At 39.2% G+C, this 22,301-nt stretch overlaps 1 protein-coding gene across 3 annotated transcripts in view; it reads left to right on the top strand.

Moving 5' to 3' along the window:
* Positions 1–22,231, top strand: part of kcnab1a (potassium voltage-gated channel subfamily A regulatory beta subunit 1a) — a 111,297-nt gene extending 89,066 nt beyond the window's left edge. For all 3 annotated transcript variants that reach the window (XM_075473712.1, XM_075473713.1, XM_075473714.1), the window contains exons 4-14: positions 2,901–2,980; positions 4,337–4,381; positions 6,985–7,029; positions 8,127–8,170; positions 8,337–8,423; positions 10,749–10,834; positions 15,511–15,631; positions 16,150–16,244; positions 17,030–17,150; positions 17,393–17,481; positions 18,638–22,231. In XM_075473712.1, the coding sequence (XP_075329827.1) occupies positions 2,901–2,980; positions 4,337–4,381; positions 6,985–7,029; positions 8,127–8,170; positions 8,337–8,423; positions 10,749–10,834; positions 15,511–15,631; positions 16,150–16,244; positions 17,030–17,150; positions 17,393–17,481; positions 18,638–18,727 (903 nt within the window). In that variant the 3' untranslated portion in view covers positions 18,728–22,231. The remainder of the gene's footprint in view (positions 1–2,900; positions 2,981–4,336; positions 4,382–6,984; positions 7,030–8,126; positions 8,171–8,336; positions 8,424–10,748; positions 10,835–15,510; positions 15,632–16,149; positions 16,245–17,029; positions 17,151–17,392; positions 17,482–18,637) is intronic.
* The last annotated feature ends 70 nt before the right edge of the window (positions 22,232–22,301 follow it).

Below are 22,301 nucleotides of genomic sequence, written 5' to 3'. Positions count from 1 at the left end.
AACCTGTCCCGGCTTAATCTGACTCACGTCATCTGGCTGCGTTCACCAACTACACGCGGGGGCGTTCCCTTTCCTCACACAACCATCTGAGGAGCCTGGGAGTCATATGTGTTTCGTCCGATTAGAAAATAATCAGAGCCAATCATTAATCGCTGGGTGGGACTTTGGAAGAATGGGCGGCGTTATGGCCGCCCATTCATGCTCCAGAGGGCGGGAGTCAGGTAAGCTCTGAGCTACGTCACGGGTTGAGTCATTGGGAGTGGCTGAAGTGGCGTGTCAGTCAAGATGACGGACAGATTCTTCATCCAATCACATGCACGAGTTTTAGAAAAAATAGCCCCATTTGAAATCATGTCGGTTGTGGGCTCGTCCCAGATGGTATGCGAATACCAGAGGGCGGGAGTCAGGTAAGTCCCGGCTTACCTCAGACTGCATCCTGAAGAATCGAGAAGGGCTTCACGAAGGGCTGTGGTATAGTTATCTTCTGGTTTTGGCGGTAGTTTGGTCAGTGTGAGGGGGTTGGCGTTTTTAGAACCAATCAGAAGCAGAGTAGCTGCTGTGGCCAGAGCTGCTTCGTACGCTTGCTTAGCTGTCGTCAAACACAAATAAGCCAATAGGAATGCCCCCGTCGAAAGCCCACCCACCAGGCACGTTTGTGTCAAAACCGCAAACAAAAAGTCAGGGAGCGCAAACGAGAAAGCTGGAGACGTAATCAAAGAAAACGACAACAACCAAAACTGAGGAGGCGAAGGCAAATATTTTACACGATTTCAGTTTTTTTTTTAATTGCAATCTTGTATTTTTTGTTTGAATTTATTTTTTTTGTTTGACTTTTTTTAATTTAGTTTTTGAATTGATATATTTTGCTTGCTCTTATAAAAGTCTTCTTTAAACTTATTGACACAAAATAAACTCCATACAAACGCAAGACAAAACCAAATAGAATCCAACAGGTGATGTTTAAAAAACAAAGCACAGGCCAAACACACCATGAGGCAAACCCCGCAAAGAGCAGGGTACAAAATCTGTCCAAGATTTAAAACACATCATCACAAGAACAAGCAGCTGGAAAGCTTAACGCTAAATGCACAAGCAATCTGGTAAGGGACTCAAGAAAGCGAGGATTATAAATACTGAGGTAAGTGATTACTGGGAACTTAAGCTTGTGACAATTTTCAAAGTTTTTTTCTAATCCAACTCCACTGACCAGCACCTCATGATAATTTATGGTGTACTATGCTTTTTCTATTAATTACAACCTGTTCTCAACCAGAACCAGCAAACTTGTGCTGTCTATGCATCTGTCCTCCCATCAATTGTTTATGCTAATTAAATGATTGATGAATAATTAACTGCATAATTATGAAGCACCGCTGCATTCAAGGAGTGAATGCCACAGAAATTCAAAATTGGGAAAAAAAATAGATTTAGAATACAGGAGGAAGTGAGGAAGTCAGTGATCTGAAACTTACAGCCAAATTGGTTAAGAAATTAACTTTTGGAGTACCTCAGCCAGAGTTCAGACCTGAATCCCATGCGTGTCAGATAATATTGAGTTAGCTCTAGAGGAGTCCGTCTCAAAGAGCTCCCTGTCAAGTTTCCAAACTGATTTTAAAATGCTACTGACACCCTTAGGCGAGAAGTCCTCCGGCTAAAATACAATTTTTGAAAACAACACTTTTAACACTTTATTAACTTCGATGTCAATTATACTCTCACTGTATTTATAATAGCACTTTAAGACACTAATGAAACGCACACACAGACATGCCCTCCCACACTTTTTCTCATATCTCATCCACACATGTAGACACAAGCATATCAGCATCATGGGCACAGATCCACAGCATGACAGTCCAATCAAAACTCCACAGGGAAATGATGGCACTTTAAATTCCCTTAAAGTCCCTGTGTTATAAAAGTTGCTACTGGGAAATTGGATCTTGGTCTGATGATTTATGGTCACCATGTCTGCAGAAATATGGAGGAATATCAACACAATGTAAACACACACGTACACACACTTATGTAAAGCCTGAGTTGACTAAAGAGGTGTAAGCTGACACTGCTGTTCACCATGGAGTCAAATGATTTCTCAAACGTAATCACTTTGTCATCCCAGAGGCAAAATTAAGCTTGCGCATCAACATTTTTAGAATACAACCACACAGGGTGTGGGATTGTGGCGTCAAAAGTCAGTCATAATTGTGTTGCTACGTAATATTCAGGTGAATACACAGTCTTTGGACAGGTTTTCATGGTGTTGTGAAAAGAAAAACTGGAGCCAAGATTTAACTATTCAATTTTAGATGGAGGTCACATCTAAAGCTAATAGTCTGCCTCGCGAGCGGTATGAAAAATACTGACAAAACATGGTCTTGGTTAATGAAATGTGGGTTTATAACTATGCACTCCTACCCAGATTGTATACTGAGTTGCTGCTGAGAAGGTGAAGCTTTTTGTGTCTGTTGCTCAGTTTGGTCATTATCTTTAGTATCATGTATAAAAATGAGTAGCAGTTAAATTATATTCATGCTCTGGGGGAGTCCCTGAGGTGAAATGCTTCAGTAATGATATTTAGATAAAACATGACACTACACTGCTTTGATGATGTGTCACATTTTTCTGCTTTGATTGATGTTTTGGTAAGCCTTTAACACTGTAACTTTGGCAACGCATTAATATTTATCAAAAATATATTGAGAAATCAAAATCCTATAACTCTGTGATGGCTGATTTAATCACCTCGGCTTTAAAAGAGAGACTTTCTGGTTTAATAAATTATAGATGAATAACAAATTGTGCAGCCAGGACTTTCAATATCCTCTCTGTATTTCTGTGTGTGTGTGTGTGTGTGTGTGTGTGTGTGTGTGTGTGTATGTGGCCTGATTTCTTGGCAGGTTGCTGAGCAGCTAATGACCATTGCCTATGAGGGTGGAGTCAACTTGTTCGACACAGCTGAGGTCTACGCAGGTGGCAGGTCGGTTTTCGTATAAAACTTTGAATGCTGCTCAGCTCAGAACAGGCAGGTTTTAGAGTGATCAGATGCGGGTGTGTGGCCCCCATTGCAGCCCCCCAGAATGTTTTTTATTACGTATGTATGACCCAAAAGTTTAATGCACACTATTCACAACTTGTTCTACACATAGAGTTCTAGATTTCTGCACAGCTTCTGATTATTTATCACCCAAAATGAAGTTTAGACAAGTTTTAATGGCATGGGTATTACTCTACATTTGAAAGGTGAAATCCTTTTCCAAAAAGCAAATTACATTGGTATTATTTGGTCACTGTGCATTATCAAAAAGAAATCAGAAACTATTCAAAATTCCTGTTTTTTTCCTGGTTATTATTTATAGCCCTTTTACAGAAGCAGGACCTTCCCTCGGGTAAAAATGTCCACTCTTTCCCAATTTCCCAATTCCCCCAATCATATATTTGGTGCCGATTTTCAGAACTGACTCAGAAGGACCCAGTCACAGGACTAAGCTAGCAGGAGGTACGTGAAATGAAGTTATAAACCAAAAGGCTCTGACAAAGCAAGGAAGCCAAGAGTAGAAAACCAAATAAACGCGAAGCTGGACAAACATGGGTATCACAGCAACAAGGATCCCAAAGAGGAGGCAAAACCAAGGAGTATAAATACTCCTGCAGAGCGACCGCAGCCCTACAGGGACTAGAACCAAGAACTAGAACCCAACAGAAGAACTAACGCCAAAACCTATGGACCATAACAACAGTATAACAAGAGGCAGCTGATCCTGGGTTTGGCCAGTATGTCTTAGATCTTTCAAGTGATTTCAAGGAGTATCTTTGTGTCCCTTGTGATGCCCCTTTCACTCTTTTTCACACTGGGTCCTGTGCTGTGTGGCCCATGCAAAACCATTGTTTCTGCTTCCTTTTCATTCTCTTGGTTCAAATCATGGTTTTCATGGCTTCAAATACCAAATACAACAAAAAACCCATGCACTTTTGAAAATACCATTCAATTTGCCTTATAGATGGCGAAGAGTCCTGACACAGCAACGCTATGTTATGAGTTGGGAGAGACAGGCTCATGTCGAGGAATGACAAGCAGAACACCTTTGCATCCTGATACAGTGGGCCTGTAGGCAGTGATCGATATTGTCGATAGCTGGTGTCTCCCGGTTGTGTCAGGTTGACTTTTTTTCTCTAAAACTGACAAGATTTCTTAGTTTTTTGTTTTTTTTTCTTTAAATAATTGGGTTTGCACAGCAGTCTGTTCAAGTTTAATGCCAATGAACTGCATACTTGGATATATTTCTAACTTCGAACTGCACTTTAATGAGGCCACTTCATTTTTGTTGCCTTGCAGGGCTGAAATCATTTTAGGAAACATTATTAAGAAGAAATGCTGGAGGTAATGTGACATTAATGTGTGTGACTGTCTCTGCATGAGAGAGAATAATGACTAGCAGATGACATGCATGTGTGTGCGTGTGTGAAGCATGCACGTGCCACTGTGTTTCAAAGTACATGTGAAAAATATTAACATTGATCCCACCTTTGTCGGGGTTCTACTTTTATTTTGTCAAATGAGGCTTTATCTCAACTGCTTTGTTCACACAAACTGCAAGGGTCACTGTATGAAAGTGTGCCCGCAGGCATATTAACTTTCTATGAATTTCAAATATTCTTTCAAATATGCCCGATTGTTTTATTATTGATCCATTCTGCGGGAGCCAAGGAGGGAACATGAAAGCAAGTTCAAGTTTAAATTGAATCTACACTGTTTGTAGTAGCAGGCCCATTTTTTATTGAGAAAACTGTAGATTGCGACCTGATGTTTTTCTGCCTTTAATGATAAAATAACGTGGCATCAGATGTGGCATATTTTCACTAAATTTCATTGAAACACGTGCAACAGATATTTTAATGCACATGCAAGTAGAATTACATTTGCCATTTCTATCACATTAAACTCTGAATAACTTTGAAATTTAATCTTGTAGGTGATCTGAATGAAACTGAAAAGGAATATGAAGCAGCTGATGGAGCTTCTCTCCGTAACAATCATTTTGACCACGCTTTAATTTGCCAGAGTGAAGCACTTTTAAATGTCTGAACATTTAGCTGCTGGTCATTAGTATTGACTAGATGCTCGTGTCATGTACTGGGCTGACAAAATTACACCAGTGGGCGTTTTGATGGCAGTGTAGTTATGACACACTGAACCTGACAATTCAGACGGAGTGTTGTCTTGACGGTGCTAAGAATGGATTTATAAGTGGAGGAAAGAACAGGCGGCTTAGTGCGATGATAATCAACTTGGGATAGAATAATAAAGCTCTGAATAGATGGTTGGCGGGCATAGATTATTTGGCACATGTGACTGAAGTCTGCAATTATTCTTCATTATTTAATTAGCAATGCTAAAACCACTGCATTCTGAAAATGATCAGTTCAGTTTATCCTTTAATGGGATGATAAACACAAATCTCATTATGGCTACCTCGTGTTAGGCTGAGGAATATGTGGAGAATTAATTAAACTGAGGACGAATAATGTGAGGAGGTGTCACCAAAAACTTTTAAGCAACAGCACATATAAACATCTGTTGTGTGAACCATTGATTAATCCAACTGTTTCACTACCCCAAAAATTAACGAACTACAGGTTTTATTCTTTTAAATGCACAACTGCGAGAGGGTACGGGACAGACTGTAAGCACTGCTGTGATGTAATGTGTGTTCATACAAATATATATATACATATATTTATACAGGCTATATTTCTTTTTATTAAGGTCATTTTAATATGTCTCGGTAGGAAAAGCAGACTTGTTTTTGTTGAATTCCATCAGCTGCATCAGCTTCAGGGTCTCGGTTTGCTCATGGAACCCTGTTATCACTCTTCCACGACACTGGATCCCTTGAATAGAAGGCAAATATCATTACCCAGCAAACATCAGTTGGACTGTGAAGTTGTGTCTCAGGCCAAAAATGTCGCCGTGGAAAGACACCAAAATCTGCAACATGGTGAGGCAGATGGTCAGAGAGAATATCATGTACAAAGACTGGCTTGACTCGATGCCATTTTTGTATATCTAAAGTCGTGTGAAAAACAAATATTCATAAACTATTTATTCACTATTTAAACAAGCAAACACTTTCACCTCATTATTTGTTGTAATTTTCATCAAATAAGTACATTTTACATACTGATTAGTGCTCTGGAAAAATAAAGAAAAATATGAAACCTACAGTTATCACACTCATTAGGTGGTAGGGATAAGAGTTTATGGCAGTGACGTCACACCAGGATCTGATGAGCTCTCTAAGACCTAAGGCTGCGGAGTCCAACTGTATGTTTTCGGCAAGGGTTTTAAAAAGATATTACCATTATGTGAAGTAAAGCACTGTAAAATATATATGTATGTATATATATATATAGATATATATATATCTATATATATATATTCCCAAAGTGGCGTAGATTTCAGACAATTTCATAAAAGGGCCATGGAGCAAAAGTACTTTGATCCACTTACAGATCAGGATCGAAATCAAAAGATAATTAATTGTAAATTGGGCCATGCCCCACATCTGAAAAAAGAATTAAACTTTATTTTCCTTTTTGGAGTTATCCTTCTTTCAAACAAACAAACTGAATCAACAGCATAACCTTGTTGGTAGAGGTGAAGCTCTTCAGCCACAGTAACACTGGACATGTTCAGCGGAACAAACTGAGCGTCTTGCATTTAAAATGACAAACGACCCACACTTATATAGCAGCTTGTAACTTTGTTTAGGTTCTACAAAACACTTGATGCTTTTCTAATTTTCCCATTCACACAAACCCCGTATACACTTTGTACAGTAGTACACCTGCGCAGGGAGCTCAGTGCTGCGTATGATGAGAAAAGAAAAGGTATAACAAAGAAACTGCGGCATGTCATGATAGGGAGCAGACTGAACCACCCTGTGTCACTCACCGCACCGTGTGTTCCTTCCACTTTTTCAGGCGGTCAAGCTTGGTCATCACAACGAAACTTTACTGGGGGGGAAAGTAAGTAAGAGTTGGAAAACTCATTTTCCAGAACTGAAGTGTCAAGAAACTGAAACGAATTTTACATTTATTGTTTCTCTTATAAAGCAAAACAAATTGTGTGTGTTTATTCAAATCCAGCATTGTTTGCATGACAGTTGATCAGTTTTTGTTGCCAATATCTACTACCAGTGGAACAGTGTGAAACCAGTACAAGAAAATGAATTACATGTTTATTCTGTCTTATGTGCACAATACAAACAAAACAGGGACCTGCTCGCAAAGACATGACTCCATACAAGCGGCCCTAGTGGTGGTTAAACATTATCTTGATGACAGTTTAGTAGCACAGACACCATTTATCACCCAGAGGGACACACACATTCAAATATTCAGCAATATGTTTAGAAGAAAATAACTAGATTATTAGTCCAGAACTTGGGCAAAGTCTCTTTTAAAACCATTTAAAATAAACTTACTTTTGTATAATTTGAAACAAACTTTTCTCTTTGTGTCTGTATATCCATTTTTCTCCATTAGCAACCTGAGAAACAACCTGTAGAAAGAGAATAAGGAAACCTGTTTTATAACGCACACACACACACACACACACACATATATAGGCTGTCATGCCTCACAGTAGACTCGGTCCAACTGGCTCTGGTGATAAGGAAGGAATTATTCTTTCGTTGCTGAGCACATCTTCATTCCTGTAAGAAAGTTTCTGTACTCAAGTCTCTCTTGCAGCGTTTGGATGCATAATGAACAGCTGAGAGCGCACTGACCCATTTACATTAAGCAGCCTCAGATGTACATTTCAATTATGACATCAAAAGTGACTACTTTGAGTCAGCCACATGATTGACAGTAGAAACCAGTTCAGTGCCTGAATTTCAATGAAACATTAAACGGTTAAATGCATTTTTCTGGCCAAAAAATCTTTCGACTGTAACTTTGTGTGGGAGATCCACTGTCCACCGAAAGTTTGCACCTTTTCATGTTAAACTCTTTAATGACCTTAAATTGAGTTAATAGCTAAGAGAAGTGGGGTTGCATGAATGTAAACAGAGAGCTGAATTACAGTGTAGCTGATTTGTAGTGTTTTTTTTTTCTATCAGAGCAGAGACAGAGAGAGGATTGTCGAGAAAACACATCATTGAAGGTGAGGCTTTACATTTACATTTTCTGTCTTGAAACACAGAAAGCTTTTAAAGAAAGAGGTAACAGTTAGATCCAAGGAAGATTTTTGTTTTTTTTAGTAAATGAGCCTTCTCTCCTTTGACCCAGTTTTTGTCTGTTCAGTCTTTGCGTATTCGTGTGTTTCTCAGGTCTAAAAGGTTCTCTACAAAGGATGCAGCTGGAGTATGTAGATGTAGTTTTTGCCAACCGCCCAGACAGCAATACTCCAATGGAAGGTGAGTCGGCTGATCAATATTCATCTTTGATATGTCCAATATTTTCCAGCTTAAAGCCTGAGGACCGTGTCTGAATTTCAGATGGCGGTGTAAGAAAAACACACCCGTGTACAGCCTCAAGTTCACAAGTTCATACTGAAAATATGCACCACATTAAATATTTTACATAGTAAGTTTAAGGAAAGTAATGTGATTTTTCAAATCCCTCCTATTTTTCATTGTATTTTACCTTAAATGATTGAAAGATCTTTGAAATCAAACCCCAATCTCCATAACAAAGCTGTGTATTTGAGACTGAGAAGCTTCTTTGGTTTTTAATTACAAGTGTCTGACAATATTATGGAATGGATGCCTACAGAAATCCACCTGTATAAATATCATACCTTTCATCACCAGTACTTTCCCAGGGTGTTTCTGTGCATAAATGAGGAGATTACAACTCGAACAGTCACAGAGATTGTAATTAGACTCGATTGCTTGCTTTAGCTATTACAGCTTCAAAAGTTGACTGCTAATATTGATTTATTTCCAAGTATTGAGCTTACTATTCCGGCTTCCTCCCTGTAAGAAGTCAGGTTGGTCAAAATTCTCACGGCAAACACGATGGTCTGCAAGATGCAGTGTTCACAACAAGTTGTAGCACAGCCAGCCACAATCTCAGCGTGATCCTGTCCTTCAAATGAAGTATGAGAAAGCTTTGTGAAGTTTGGCTCAACAACTTGTGATCCTGCGCTGCTTCAAAAGGACTCAGCTGAGGTGGTCCACACACCTGATCAGGAGGCCTTTGGTCGCCTTCCTTTGGAGGTTTATCGGGCCACTGGGAGGAGAGCCCAGGCAATGCCCAGAACTCGATGGAAGAATTATATATCCCATCTGGCCTGGGAATTTCTCTGCGTTATAATTGGAAGAAAATGGACAGATGCCTGTCGACATGGCTTCGAAATGTATAAATCCCTTTTCCCTTATACAATTTGTTGTTCTGATTTTCAAGCTGAAAGGTTTCCTAATTTAAAAAAAAATTCTTGAATTGAATCCACACTGCTCCTTTCTCATTTTCGTCTAACTGTTAGTGCTGTTGTTCTTCTTTTTATTTTTAAAGACTAGTTTTACACTCTGCTCTCTTGCAGTGGCTGGACATTGTGGCAGGTTGCATTTAAATGTGAGCACAGTATTTTGTGAAAACAGAGGGAGGAGTGCAGGGAAGAGAATAGAAAAGAAATTAGTTGCTTTCTTGCCTGTAGGATGTTATTTATCTTGGCAGGATGCTATTGAAGAAGAGTGGCTGTTAGTTATCCTTTGCCAAACTAAAAGAAAAACTCAAGCCCCTTTCAAGTCATTTTGGGTCCTCTTGAGTGTCTGTGCGAATGAACTTTTTAACTTTTCTTCCATCCATTCTTTTTCATCGCTGTATTACCTCCGATTGTCTTTCCTGTACTTCTTTACTTCAACTTTACTATCTCACATAATCTGTTGTCCTGCCAAGACTCAGTTAAGAGGATCCTACCACAATAAACGATAGCACTTTAATTGGAGTGAGAGCTGGGCGATGATGAATAACCTTAATGACAATCCTAATCTGAGTTTTGTTGGCTCTGAATGCTGTCGGCTTGCCCAGTCAGCAATTAGTCAGCTAACTGTTCCATTAAAAATGCAGCAGCTCGGATGTGATCAGAGGGGCTTCGGTGTATGAGCTTGTTAGTTTGTCCGCTGAGTCGTTAGAGATGGATGATGAGCCATCAGCAGGTAAGAGAAAGCCGGGGATGTGGGTGGACTTTTTTTCCCTTATCAGTTTATTTCAAAATGAAAGCAAAATGAAGTCACTGCTTGTTCAAAGTCACTCTCTCTTTGAAATTTACCCTTTTTTTGTTTTACTTCTGTTTTTCCAGCTTTTAGACTGGCGAGCCTGCACACACAGAACATGAATCTCCCTCATTGTTTAGTCTGTTTAGTTTTTTATTGTTCACTGTTTGTGTTTTCTGGGTTTCAGTCATCTCTCACTTTGTCTAAGAATATGTGTATATTAAGAATATGTAACGTAAAGCACGGGCCTGTTGTTATTCTCTCGAATCCCTCCTCTAACCCATACTTTTGTGTTAAAATCAAGTAAGCTGGAGTAGAACTGAACCCATTACAATGATAAACCTTGTTACTTTGGGTTTATCTGTTTAATTTACTGTAACCAACAATGTCTCCAAATTATATACAATCTTTAAGGTAACCGTTATTTGGTTGGTTTTTGATGTTTCAGTGATACTGTATGTTATGGAACAAATTGTCCACAGTCCAGCTTGCTGATATCATGTGGCAATGTTCACTTTTCCACAGAGATTGTTCGAGCCATGACCTATGTGATAAACCAAGGCATGGCGATGTACTGGGGGACGTCTCGGTGGACGGCCATGGAGATCATGGTAAGCAGCAACACTTGTAATATTAAGATTAGAAATATTACAGAAGAGAACAAATAGAATAATTCACAATGCTCATTCCAGTACAACATAGAAACCCATTAACCATCAAATCTAGATTGTTGAAATTTAAAAAATGCATCCGAGTTGAGGACATTGATAAGTTCTAGCGAGTTAAAAAAAAAAATCACAGATTTACTAATGAATTCACAGAAGAGATCTGACTAGAAAACAGGTAACACAAGAACCAATCAAAAGCAAATGCACATGTGAGTTTGTGGTATCGAGCTGTAATATTCACAAGAGCAGGCCTCAAAGAATGTTTGATAATACATACATTTAACAGAATGTATTTAGATTAAAAAAAATCTAATGATAAAAATGTAATGGATGTACAGGTTTGTGAGTTTATCAAATTATTGTTACTTTATTGTGTAGTTCTACTAATGCAAACATATTGTGGTGGATATTTTACTGGAGTGGATAGGTGTGTGAGGTAATAGAACACTGGTATTTGGAAATGATATTATGATATGTAGGAGGTTGATAGAATTTTGTAAGAAGAGGTATAAGAGTTTCTTCATACTATGCACGTTGCACTGAGATGTGGATACTGGTTTAGATTAGATGTCATGGCATTTATTTCAGATAATGAGGGAGTGCTGTTGAGGTTTATTGGGCTCCCCTGCATATTGGAATTTCCTCTTTTCTCTGTGTTAAAACGTGACACCAAAGGCTCCTGATTAAACATCAATGTGTGATGATTTGAGATTGATACAAGAATGAAAATGCACACTGATTTATTTTTTCATTTAAATGTAGATTTTTAAGAATCAAAACAAATTTGTCTGAAAAGCACAACAGGAGCAAAATGAGTGTTTCTTCTTACACTGAATGTTACACAGTTGGGAGCCATCCATGCACCTGTAATTGAGCTGTTGTACGCAGTTTTAAACTTAACTTTGTTGGTTAGAGGTGAGGAGTAAAATTAGCCCTCTTTTGTCAGAACTTTTCTGGGGAAAGTTTCAAGTAACTTTGACAGATTATAGTTCAGATCTTACTCATAAGATTAACAGATGTGAAACACTTTACATGGCAGAAAACTGCTGATGTAGTGATGGAAAAAATTGGGGAAAAAAATCATAAATACACTAATTATGGTACTTAGGTCTTAATCCCATGCCTTGAAACCATGTTGATGTTAGCAGGTGCTATCTTGTTCCATTTTGGCCAATTTATAGCAGAGTTGGCAACAACTCAACTCAGACACAAAATGTGATTGTACACCCCTTCATTTTACATCATACATTCAAAGGACAAAATTCTTTGTTTAATTTATTGTATCTATTTTTTAAAGTATGCCAGGGAGCTTTTTGACTAAGCAAAATGTAATTTACATGAAGACATGTTTCAAAGGGATAGTTTGGCTTTTTTGAATGGGAGTTGTGTGAAGTATTTATGAGTACTTAGTACCTTTCTTGCAGAAGGCAGCGGTCAAAGCAGTCTCTGTTTGGAGAAATGGAGAGGAATTCCCTCGCTGAGTCCACCATTTGGTGTATCAGACTTGCTGGATATCTACCCCCGGGCATTGCTTCTGCTCTGTCTCTGAGTTGCACATCTGCTTTCAGCAGTTCTTCTGGTTCATACAGATATCCGCTTATATCTACAGAAAAAGGCATGTTGTTGTCTTTGCTTTCATAATCACTCATTTTAACCGTCTCGTAGATGCTTTGAGATTAGACTGGCGAAACTGTGAGTCACAGCTGATCAGCAGCAGAATACGCTGGGCAGCCGTAGTGATCAGTAATCATGCAGTGATGTGAAGTAACACAACGCTCTGATGCAATAGTGGTGCATCGTGAAAAGGTCTACGATGTAGCATTTGCTGAACTGCAGTAATATTTTTTAGGTTTTAGTTGTTTTAGGGCGCTTGTCTTTTGGTTCTGTTGTCTGTAGCTTTTTGCTTGGCTCCCCCCTGACAATTCTTCCCTTCTTCTACTGAAAGACAACAGCAGGCAAGGTACGAACTACTTAAACAACCCCACTTAAAAAGAGCCTGAACTTTCCCTTTCATGCTTAAATTGCATAAGTATGACATTTATGATTTGATAAAGAGCATCCATCTGGCATAACCAACAAATGATAAAAAAGAATGAATAATTAAAAAAGATTTGTCACGGTTCACACATCTGTGTGTAGTACTTATGTTCAACATTTTAAGGTTTTACTATGTGTTTTCTTTTATTAAAGCTGCAGTCTGCAAGATTTGTTGTTGTCATACGTAAAGTCCTACTTTTTGGCATTTTAAGAGTTTACATGATCTATCAGAACGCTTGAAGTTGAAAACGGTGACCTCCGTAGTCGCAAAATGCAAGAAATGCTTATTTTTTAACCGAAAAATAAAAAGTTATTCAACTTCCTGTCCCCCCCTTCAAAACACATGAGAACTCGTGCACGTAGACGTGCACGCCAGATGCGCCTACGCGACTCCTCATTCATCAACTCACCTGTCATTTGCGATCATGGAAGACACAGTAAGTAGACTAGCCCGTAATGAAGTTCAATAGTCCAGATAAATAAGCGTGGGGACGAGCCTACCTTGTATCGCGCGTGCACAATCGGTGATTGACAGGCAGCAGAGCCCAGCTCGTAAACCTGATTGGTTACCTTTTACCGGTCCGGTCTGCAATTTTGTAAACAAACCTGCTGGCTTTGGAGGGACCTAGCGGGACATATAGGGGACCTAGAGAACTCTTTTTTTTTGTATTGGGGTATTTAATGTACTACTTTCAGAATCCCCGGACAGTTCCAGGCATTATGCTTGAAAAAGAGTTGCAGACTGCAGCTTTAAGTTGTAAGCTCAAATCAAGTAGATTTTCCAAGTTTAAAACCTAGTTTAAAATCTGAAGGAAATACTTGCCTATGTTGAAGCTAAATAAGAGATGGATATAATAATTCATGTGTAATACTCACTTGGCACTGAAAGTGAAAGACTAAATTAATTCAGTCAAATTTGTGAAAAAACTTGCTTCCCAGGGAAGCACACTGTGGTTCTGTCTAAAATAGTCTACCTCTTGTTTCAGCTCTCACCACAGCATAGAAAGTATTCACACAGCAGAGACTTATTATATAAAACACACCTACAGTGACGGTCAAGGACATAACACCTTTCTGCCTCTCTCTTCTCTCCCACTTTTTCTAAACACAATACAATGAGTTAACATCCTCCCTGTGATCTTGGGAGGGAGCAGATATCTTTGAAGAACGAAAGCCCAGATAAAGGCTGTATAAATTAGATAGCATCAATAATGAAAGGGGGTGAACAGGGCCTCTACGTGTACGTGACAAGTCAGCAGTACGGTATACATGCACAAATGCACGCATGGCTGCACACACACAGGCTGGACTGAAGGGCAACTGGTAATTTATAGGTTGACTGACTGCAGCAAACCAGGTAAATGAAAGGGGTGTTTAAATGTTTGCATTTATGTGTGGTTTTAGATTTGATATAGTCATGGGGCCTGAAAACTGGGAGTTCAGTACACTGGTAAGGTAAGGTAAACGTCATTTATAAAGCACATTTTAAAGCCTGAGTTACAAAGAGATTTTTCATCCTAAACAGGTAAGTCAAACACAAAAACACTTTGAAAGGAGATGTTCTGTGCTTTAAATCTGTGGTTTAAAGCATCCCAGAGAGCTTGCTGACCTTTTAGTTGTTGTCTTAAAGGACTGAGGGATGTTATAAGAATTTGATTTGGGATACAAAACAGAAATTCAGTTTTAGAATGAATTAGCTGGGAAAAATGGAGACATCTGAAATTGAATTCTGTTTTCTGCACTTTGAATTGCCTTGTGTACGAATTCTGCTCTACAAATAAACTTGCCTTGCCTTTTATTTGAGACGTCTCTAGTCTTTACAGGTAGGTAAAGCTTTCATTTGCATTGTAGTGATGAAATACATCACTAAATGTTTGTACCACGTGCCCTAAGAGAGCATAAATAAAGAGAAAAAACAATTCCAAGGATAGATCCCTGAGAAAATTTTTTGTTAGAATGTTAAAGGTAGTTCAGAGACCGGTCAGGGATTCGTGAACAAAATTGATTTAGGTGAGGAGTGTAGCCAAAATGGAGGACCTCTACAAGTTGGAAAGGTTTTTTGAGGCATTGGTGTATAGTTAGAGCTAGACCTGGGTTAACATTAGAGCAAACAGATGACACATTATGCAGGACCTCTAGAAGATAGAAAAACATGGAGGTGTGTGCTTTTTTTGTTGCTATTGAAGCACACAGAGTAGGATAGATATACTGTATAAGGTGTATAAGAGATTTAGATATGACACCTCAGAGAGTTGTGATGTGGAATATTGAGTATCCTGCTGTGAGCTGTGCATTTACATTCTTGCCTCGGCCCTTCAAGCAGATTATTTCCTTATTTCTTCCTTGAGTTTATCTCATCACTGTCCATTGCTCCTAATATGCTCTCTTACATACCATAATTTTTTTTCTGCATTCTTTAGCTTTCTCCCTGTCTTTGTTTTGACTTGCCCCTCAAAAGACAACAATTGTGGATTTCAATTTAGGATACATTGACTGGGAAAAAGAAAAAGGTTGCAATACTGCATCCGATATCATAATGACCATCGATTCTCTGTCTCGTCTGCCTTCTCTTCCATCACCAGGAGGCTTATTCTGTGGCGAGGCAGTTTAATCTGATCCCTCCAGTGTGTGAGCAGGCAGAGTATCACCTCTTCCAGAGAGAGAAAGTAGAGGTGCAGCTGCCTGAACTTTACCATAAAATAGGCAAGTATGCATTGTGATCAATCATTCCATCAAAAACAAGCCGACTGATTAAAGATCACATTTGCCACTCTTCCAAGAAGAAGGTACTGTAACATTTTGAGGATCAGACCCTTTTAATGCTCGTGTGTTTTTTTTTTAACGACCTTTTTAGAAATTATTCTCTCCGCGTATCCTCTCTTGAGGATATCAGCAAAGCTAAAATCCATCATGGACAACACCTTTTTTCTCTTCTAAACACCATGTTTGTCCAAACTTGGAGTAAGGTTTGTAACCAAACCTCTCTGCGAAACCAATACCTAATGCATAGCATGTGTACTTAATGTGTACTTGATATATTTAGCTGTTTTTCTTATATTCATAACTTCTTCATATAATTTAGCTTTTTTTTTATTACCTCATTGTAGCTTAATGTTAAATGTGCTGCTGCAGTAACAAGTCAATTTTTCAGATGCGGGATCAATAAAGTCTTACTTTATTTTTATTTCATCTTATCTTTCTTCGGGTTTCCATGGTTACAGGAGTTGGCGCAATGACATGGTCACCGCTGGCGTGTGGCATCATCACAGGAAAATATGAAAACGGCATCCCTGAAACTTCAAGGGCCTCCATGAAGGTAAGCCTGAAGGTCGTCTGCTTCCTTCCCCAAATTAGATTAATCTCAGTTACAACAGTGCTCCATAACTTAACCACTTCATTCAGAGTAGTGGGGCTTGTTCAATTTGTAACTGCAAATGTTAAAGTTGTAGGCTTTAAGGTTATTTTTTTAAATAAATAAAATTCAAATATATTCCATTCAGACAGATGTGAAGTGACCTTGAGCTGGACAGCAATCCCCAACATGGTTCTCTCAAACGTTTGGGCAGGCTTTAGATCTGTCAGTGCAAGCTTAACGAGCTCCAATATTGTAGGTTAGCTAAGTTGATCTACGATGGACGGTTCAATGTCAAAAAGATACCAGCTTATCAACAAAGAGTCTACTGTGTGAGCAACGCACCAGAGGAAGGAAGGTAAATTAAAAAAGGGCCTGGTATGGTTGTGGAGGAGAAAGAACCAACATCCTAAGTCCAAATCAATTAATATGCAGGCCTGTATATGTGTTGAAGAAACAGATCCATAAAGTTTCTTTACTGCAACAAATTATTCAATGATTAAATGTCTTGAGGACTTAGGCTAACATTCTTTTCAGTCAATAATTCTTAATCATACTTTGAGTGCTAACAGATTATCGCATCATACAGCCTCCATCTCGTGAGCCTGCTCCTCAACTCTTCCCTCTGCTGTGATATCGCTTCTTTTTCCGCTGTCTTTTTGCTTCCTCATCTCATGTATCTCGCTAATATTTTCCGACCCTCCTGTAAATCACTCATTCATTTTTTGTCTACTCCTCTCTCCCGTCAGTCCTATCAGTGGTTGAAGGAGAAAATAGTAAGTGAGGATGGGCGGAAGCAGCAAGCCAAGCTGAAAGAGCTCAACCACATCGCAGAGAAGCTGGGCTGCACCCTGCCTCAACTGGCTGTGGGTAAGACATCTCTGTCCTGTCACAGATATTATTATGGAAACATCTTAGCAGAGACCAGAGTCTTTTGATGTAAGACACGAGGAGTCAGTTAAATAGCAGGTTCACACAACTGATATAGGTAAGACCAGGTTGAGGACCTAGTGAAAGATCAGCTGTCTTTGTGATCTGTTTCAAGACCATCCTAATCAGTACTGTGCCATCATGTGGACACCGTCTTCATTTTAACTTCCTGTTGCTCTCAGCATGGTGTCTGAGAAATGAAGGCGTGAGCTCAGTCCTTCTGGGAACATCCAACCCTGAACAGCTCACTGAAAACCTTGGAGCCATACAGGTAGGAACATGTGGAAAAACACGCACACATACTGCTGTTTTTATCTGAATTCCCTCATCTGATTCCTCCACTAGCCTCCACTTATGTGGATAATTTGTGTGTGTGTATTAAGTATATGGAATACCATGTAGAATTAACTTAATTAATTAAGGATGATTGAAATCATTATTTGTTTACTCATCATGTTATAAGGATCCAGATTGCACAGCCGTCATTTTTTTACAGGAACCCTGCATACAAACTTTAATGCATAATATAAACACACGCTGTTGCGCTAACCTGTTAAATCATGCCACAGTCACAAAATTACCCAAACAAGTTTAATATGTATGAAATAAAAACAATTTTAAAAGAAAGAAAAAAATTTTGATTGGTTAAATGTTTCAGTGTGGGGGGATCTGCAGGGTATCAAAATTTGGCACAACAGATTGTTAATTAACAGATTTCACACCCGACCACTGCAAAGCTGTTCATGCGCTTCTGGGGATTTGTCACGTTTAAACTCACGGAAAGTGCTTCCACTCAGTTGAAAAATGCAGTTTACAAAGTCTGGGAATGAAAGCAGATGTAGTGGATAAGGGTCAGTGATCCAATGTTGTGCTGCAAAGCTATAAAGACCTGTACCATATGCCTTGTTTTGTTAGTCATTCAATTAATTTTCTCCCAGTATGGTCCTTTTCAGTCAGATTTGGTCCTTTTGACCAACTTTTTAGCAAGTCAAGACAAAAGGTATCCTGCTAACCACAGTGCTAGACACAGCTAAAAGAGAGCAGTCATTACACGGTGGCAACCTCTTACAGCCCGTTCTCACTTACAACTCATGACATACTGATGCCTGGCCAGGGGCCCACTGCCTCGGTCTTACAGGTAAAAGGCTATTCTTTGCCTTTAAAGGCAATGTGCAGAGTTTCTGGACAGAGTAACATGACAGTCATGGGAATTGGTGCAGTGGAAACTTAGAAAATTAAATTAATCAGAAAGCATTGGAAAGTGATGGTAACCGGGAAACACTTGTGTTGAAAATTGATACAAAGGGATCTTGACCAAACGTCAGTGTTTGACGAATTGGTAATGAGAATGTATTGCTCTGTACATACCATAATTTCTGCTCCATCTCTGCTTTCAGACATATTCAATGATTCTTTGTCTCATCCAGGTCCTTCCTAAGATGACCTCCCATGTGGTGTCTGACATAGACCACATCCTGGGTAACAGACCATACAGTAAGAAGGACTACCGCTCTTAGACACGGCTGGTACCTTCCTACTTCATTATACTGCTACCCTGGATCCTCCTTTCAGTGTTCTTGTCCACGGTTCTCTCCTCGGGCCTCACTTAGGTCCATTCCTCCTCATCCTGGAACAAAATGGCCTCGCTAAGTCCAGCATTGCATATTCCGAGCGGGTCTGTTTGAGACTTCTTCTGCTTCAGTCAGCTCTGCCAGGTTCATCTCAGGTGCAGTCCAGTTCAGCCAAGAAGAGCTTAACCTTTTGCAGCCTCAAGACTCAACTTATTGGATAAAAATCTTCTGCCCCCAACAGGAGGTGTTACACAATGGCCCACAGATACAACTATGCAGAGCTTAGTGTAGTCCATCTTACAACTCAGATTTAGTGACATGCTACCATCATTAAGGCATTTTGATATTTATTTAGAGTGCCTTGCACCTGGAATATCCATCTATCAGCCCATTTCTCAGGTGCTGGAGTCTGCCTATTTAAAGTCCAGCCCTAAACTCACAAATAATTCAATTTGAGAGCAAAAGTCAGATTGGCCTGATATATTATTTATGAAAGTCACTGCACCATAGCTGAATGCATCAGTGCACGCACCTTAGATTTAGGGATTAGCTGGACCTCAGATGAGTGGGCATGTACGGGCTTCAGTTGCATGCTGAAGCAAATCACTTAGTCAGTGCTTTCACTATATGCTATGCAGTGCAGCCAACAAAATTACCACAAATGGTACCTTCAAACTTTTACCTCCTGCATTAAAGGTGCAAACTCAATTCATGGGCTAAAAATTCTTCCCATGAAATGCGGTCTTTTAAAACAGAGTTTTATGAATATGAATGAGACCTCAACAGACCTATTAGCTTGTATTATCTTTCAGATACTTACAAAATGTATCCCCTCCCATATTTAGTACTGTATAGTGAACAATAGTATTCAGTAGGTATTATATCCTGAGCATATCAACCAACAGTTGCATGTCTCCCTGCTATGGTGTGCCTCTTTCTTCTCTTTGACAAACACACGCAATTATGAGTCTGATACAAAAAGACTGCAACCATGCCTGTTGTGTGACCCTTGTAATGCACGGGATAGTAGGACATAGAGTACCAGCAGAAACTGGACACTGCTGGGAGGGCTTGAGAGTGAAGCATGTCGCCCTCATGTGGTCATTTCTTTGAGGAACTGCTTATCTGCTCCACAACATCACGGAGGAGCAAAATGTTGCCTTGCAAAAACAAAAAAAGGAAAAGAAACAAGTGGGGTACTGTGTTTGCATCCATTATGAAAACACTGTCCACGGCTTTTGAACTGAAACTGTGCTGCTCGTTGCTTCAGAGAACCCTGAAGCATAATCTATGGGGAAATGAATGACCGGCCCGGTTGTGGCTATAAAAACTGCAAAACCTGCTTGTTAATGGCACAATGTGGCATACAGACAAGGCATTTTGGATGTGGCAAAGATTATAATATATTTATTCTGGAGTAATCATTAAATATAAACTTCATTTTGAAATATTGTTTTCTTTGAAGATGTTACATGTATAGAAAACATCACGGGCATACCTTGTAACATAAGCAAAACTATCAAGAAGTCTCTCTTGCATATGAGGACTTACACTGTACTGTATGGAAATTATATAAATATGATGTAAATAGTTATTTTATTGTTCCATGCCTGTATCGCTGTATCCGTTGCAGCATTTGTGTCTTCATCCTTTCCTCCTTCCTCAGCCTGACTTCACAACCTCAAAGTTTTTGTTTTTGTCCCCTGAAAGACCTTTAGAATCTACAGGTTTAGTTTGTTTTTTTGTTTCTGCATTGTGTAGTTAACTTTGAATTCTGCATCAATATTTAGAATTATTGGGGGGGGGGGGTGTACTCCGAAAGGAGACATTAGTAACTCAGTGACCTCACTTCCAATAATTTTCTGTGACTAAGTGACTCACAGGAGTGCCTGGTTGTCGCTTTCATGCACTGATTTTGTTCTGTTTCATCTGGAAATCAAGCCATCATTGAGATCAGCAGAGACGTTGGCCAGGTTCTAGCTGAGTCTGTTGTCTTGTCCTTGGCGCACATTTGTTGACTTGCAGCATAAACACCCTCTAAATATCAGCAGATGACAACAACCTCCGCTTTTTCCCAAATGGCTACACATATTGAGAGAGAGGAGCCATATTCTGCCTTTGCCTCGTGATTTGCTTTTAGAAGACAACTGCACACACGCTGCAAAAATTAGACCCTCCTCTTGTTTTCCGTATGAAAATAGTAACTGGCAAATTGAACATTTTCTCCCTACCATCAGTTCCTTTCAAAGCAACCCTTTGTGGCAAAAGCACGTGATGTGTACGAACATGTACTTTAAGTCTGCGTGCAAGTCAACTTGTTGCCCGTCAGTTTGAGTCAGGAGCCACCTGGCAGAGTGCCTTGTCCTGAATCCTGCTATAGATAAACATTCAGGGATGTCTTTCATTACAGGTTGGTAAATGGTGTTTGAGTGCTGGCCAACGGAATAATGTAAGAAAAAAAAAGAACATTTACACAGGTAATAGACAAAGAAATATATCAATAGATTGCTGAATCAAATGTCTTTTATGCCGGTTTATCAAAAGATTGAAAGCACGGAGCAGCGGAATAGCCACAGCGCAGTTTCTAAAGACGAAGCCTCCTGAAAGTAAAGGTTATATTGGTCAGTTTTTGGCCCTCATTTCATACAGTCAGACTACAAATAATGCCGCAGTCTGGGGTCAAACTCAAGGCGACAGTTTTATTGTCGATGATATCACATTCATTATCATAACAAATATTTTCATATGACTATCCTCCTCCACCCCTTACGCTCTTCCCCCTCCTATCTGGTCAAGCGACACAAGGGAAAACTACGGTAAAAAGGCACATATTTTGACATTTTCCACAGCACTTTTTAGCCTGACTAACTTCCCCTCGATCTTAAGCTTCGAAGAGCTGCGGTGGAGTTTTTCAGTAAACACTGCTACCGACAAAGCTGCAACACAAAGCGTTAGCTTTGACGTGAATCATGAACAATAAAGAAATAAGTCATCAGCTTTATATTTCGCAACCAACTCTGTAATTCAAGACAGACAAGCAACACGACAGCATTAAAATAGATTTTGTAAAATATGCGTTTCTTATTATGGCCTCATACAGTAAACGCTGCAAATTAACTTGTCTGTGAGAACAATTTAGTCTTTTTGATCGATCAAAAAGACTAAATTGGAAGAAGCTATTCATTTGATTTTTCTGTTCTTATCGATTCAGATTAGATATACAAGAATGTGAAAACCCTGCATCTGTTCAGATGTTACGTTATCTGTACAATAGATCAATGTTATGTACAACATGTTGATGTGTGGATAGAAAAGTCTTGACTGACAGATCTGTTTTGTTTTTTTGTGTGACATGCAAATCATCAGTGTACCGTCTCCTCTGAAGAGTCATTTCTCTGTAAATAGTCTATATGAAAACGCAATTATAAATAAATGCATTGTCAACTGAAATGTTTAAGTTTAGTTAAACAAAATGATGAATGAATGAATGAATGATATACGTCAGACAGGTCCCTTTACT

Source organism: Odontesthes bonariensis, chromosome 9, assembly GCF_027942865.1.
Source record: "Odontesthes bonariensis isolate fOdoBon6 chromosome 9, fOdoBon6.hap1, whole genome shotgun sequence".
In the NCBI taxonomy this organism is placed as follows: Eukaryota; Metazoa; Chordata; class Actinopteri; order Atheriniformes; family Atherinopsidae; genus Odontesthes; species Odontesthes bonariensis.
This window is presented reverse-complemented; position numbering and strand designations above follow the sequence as displayed.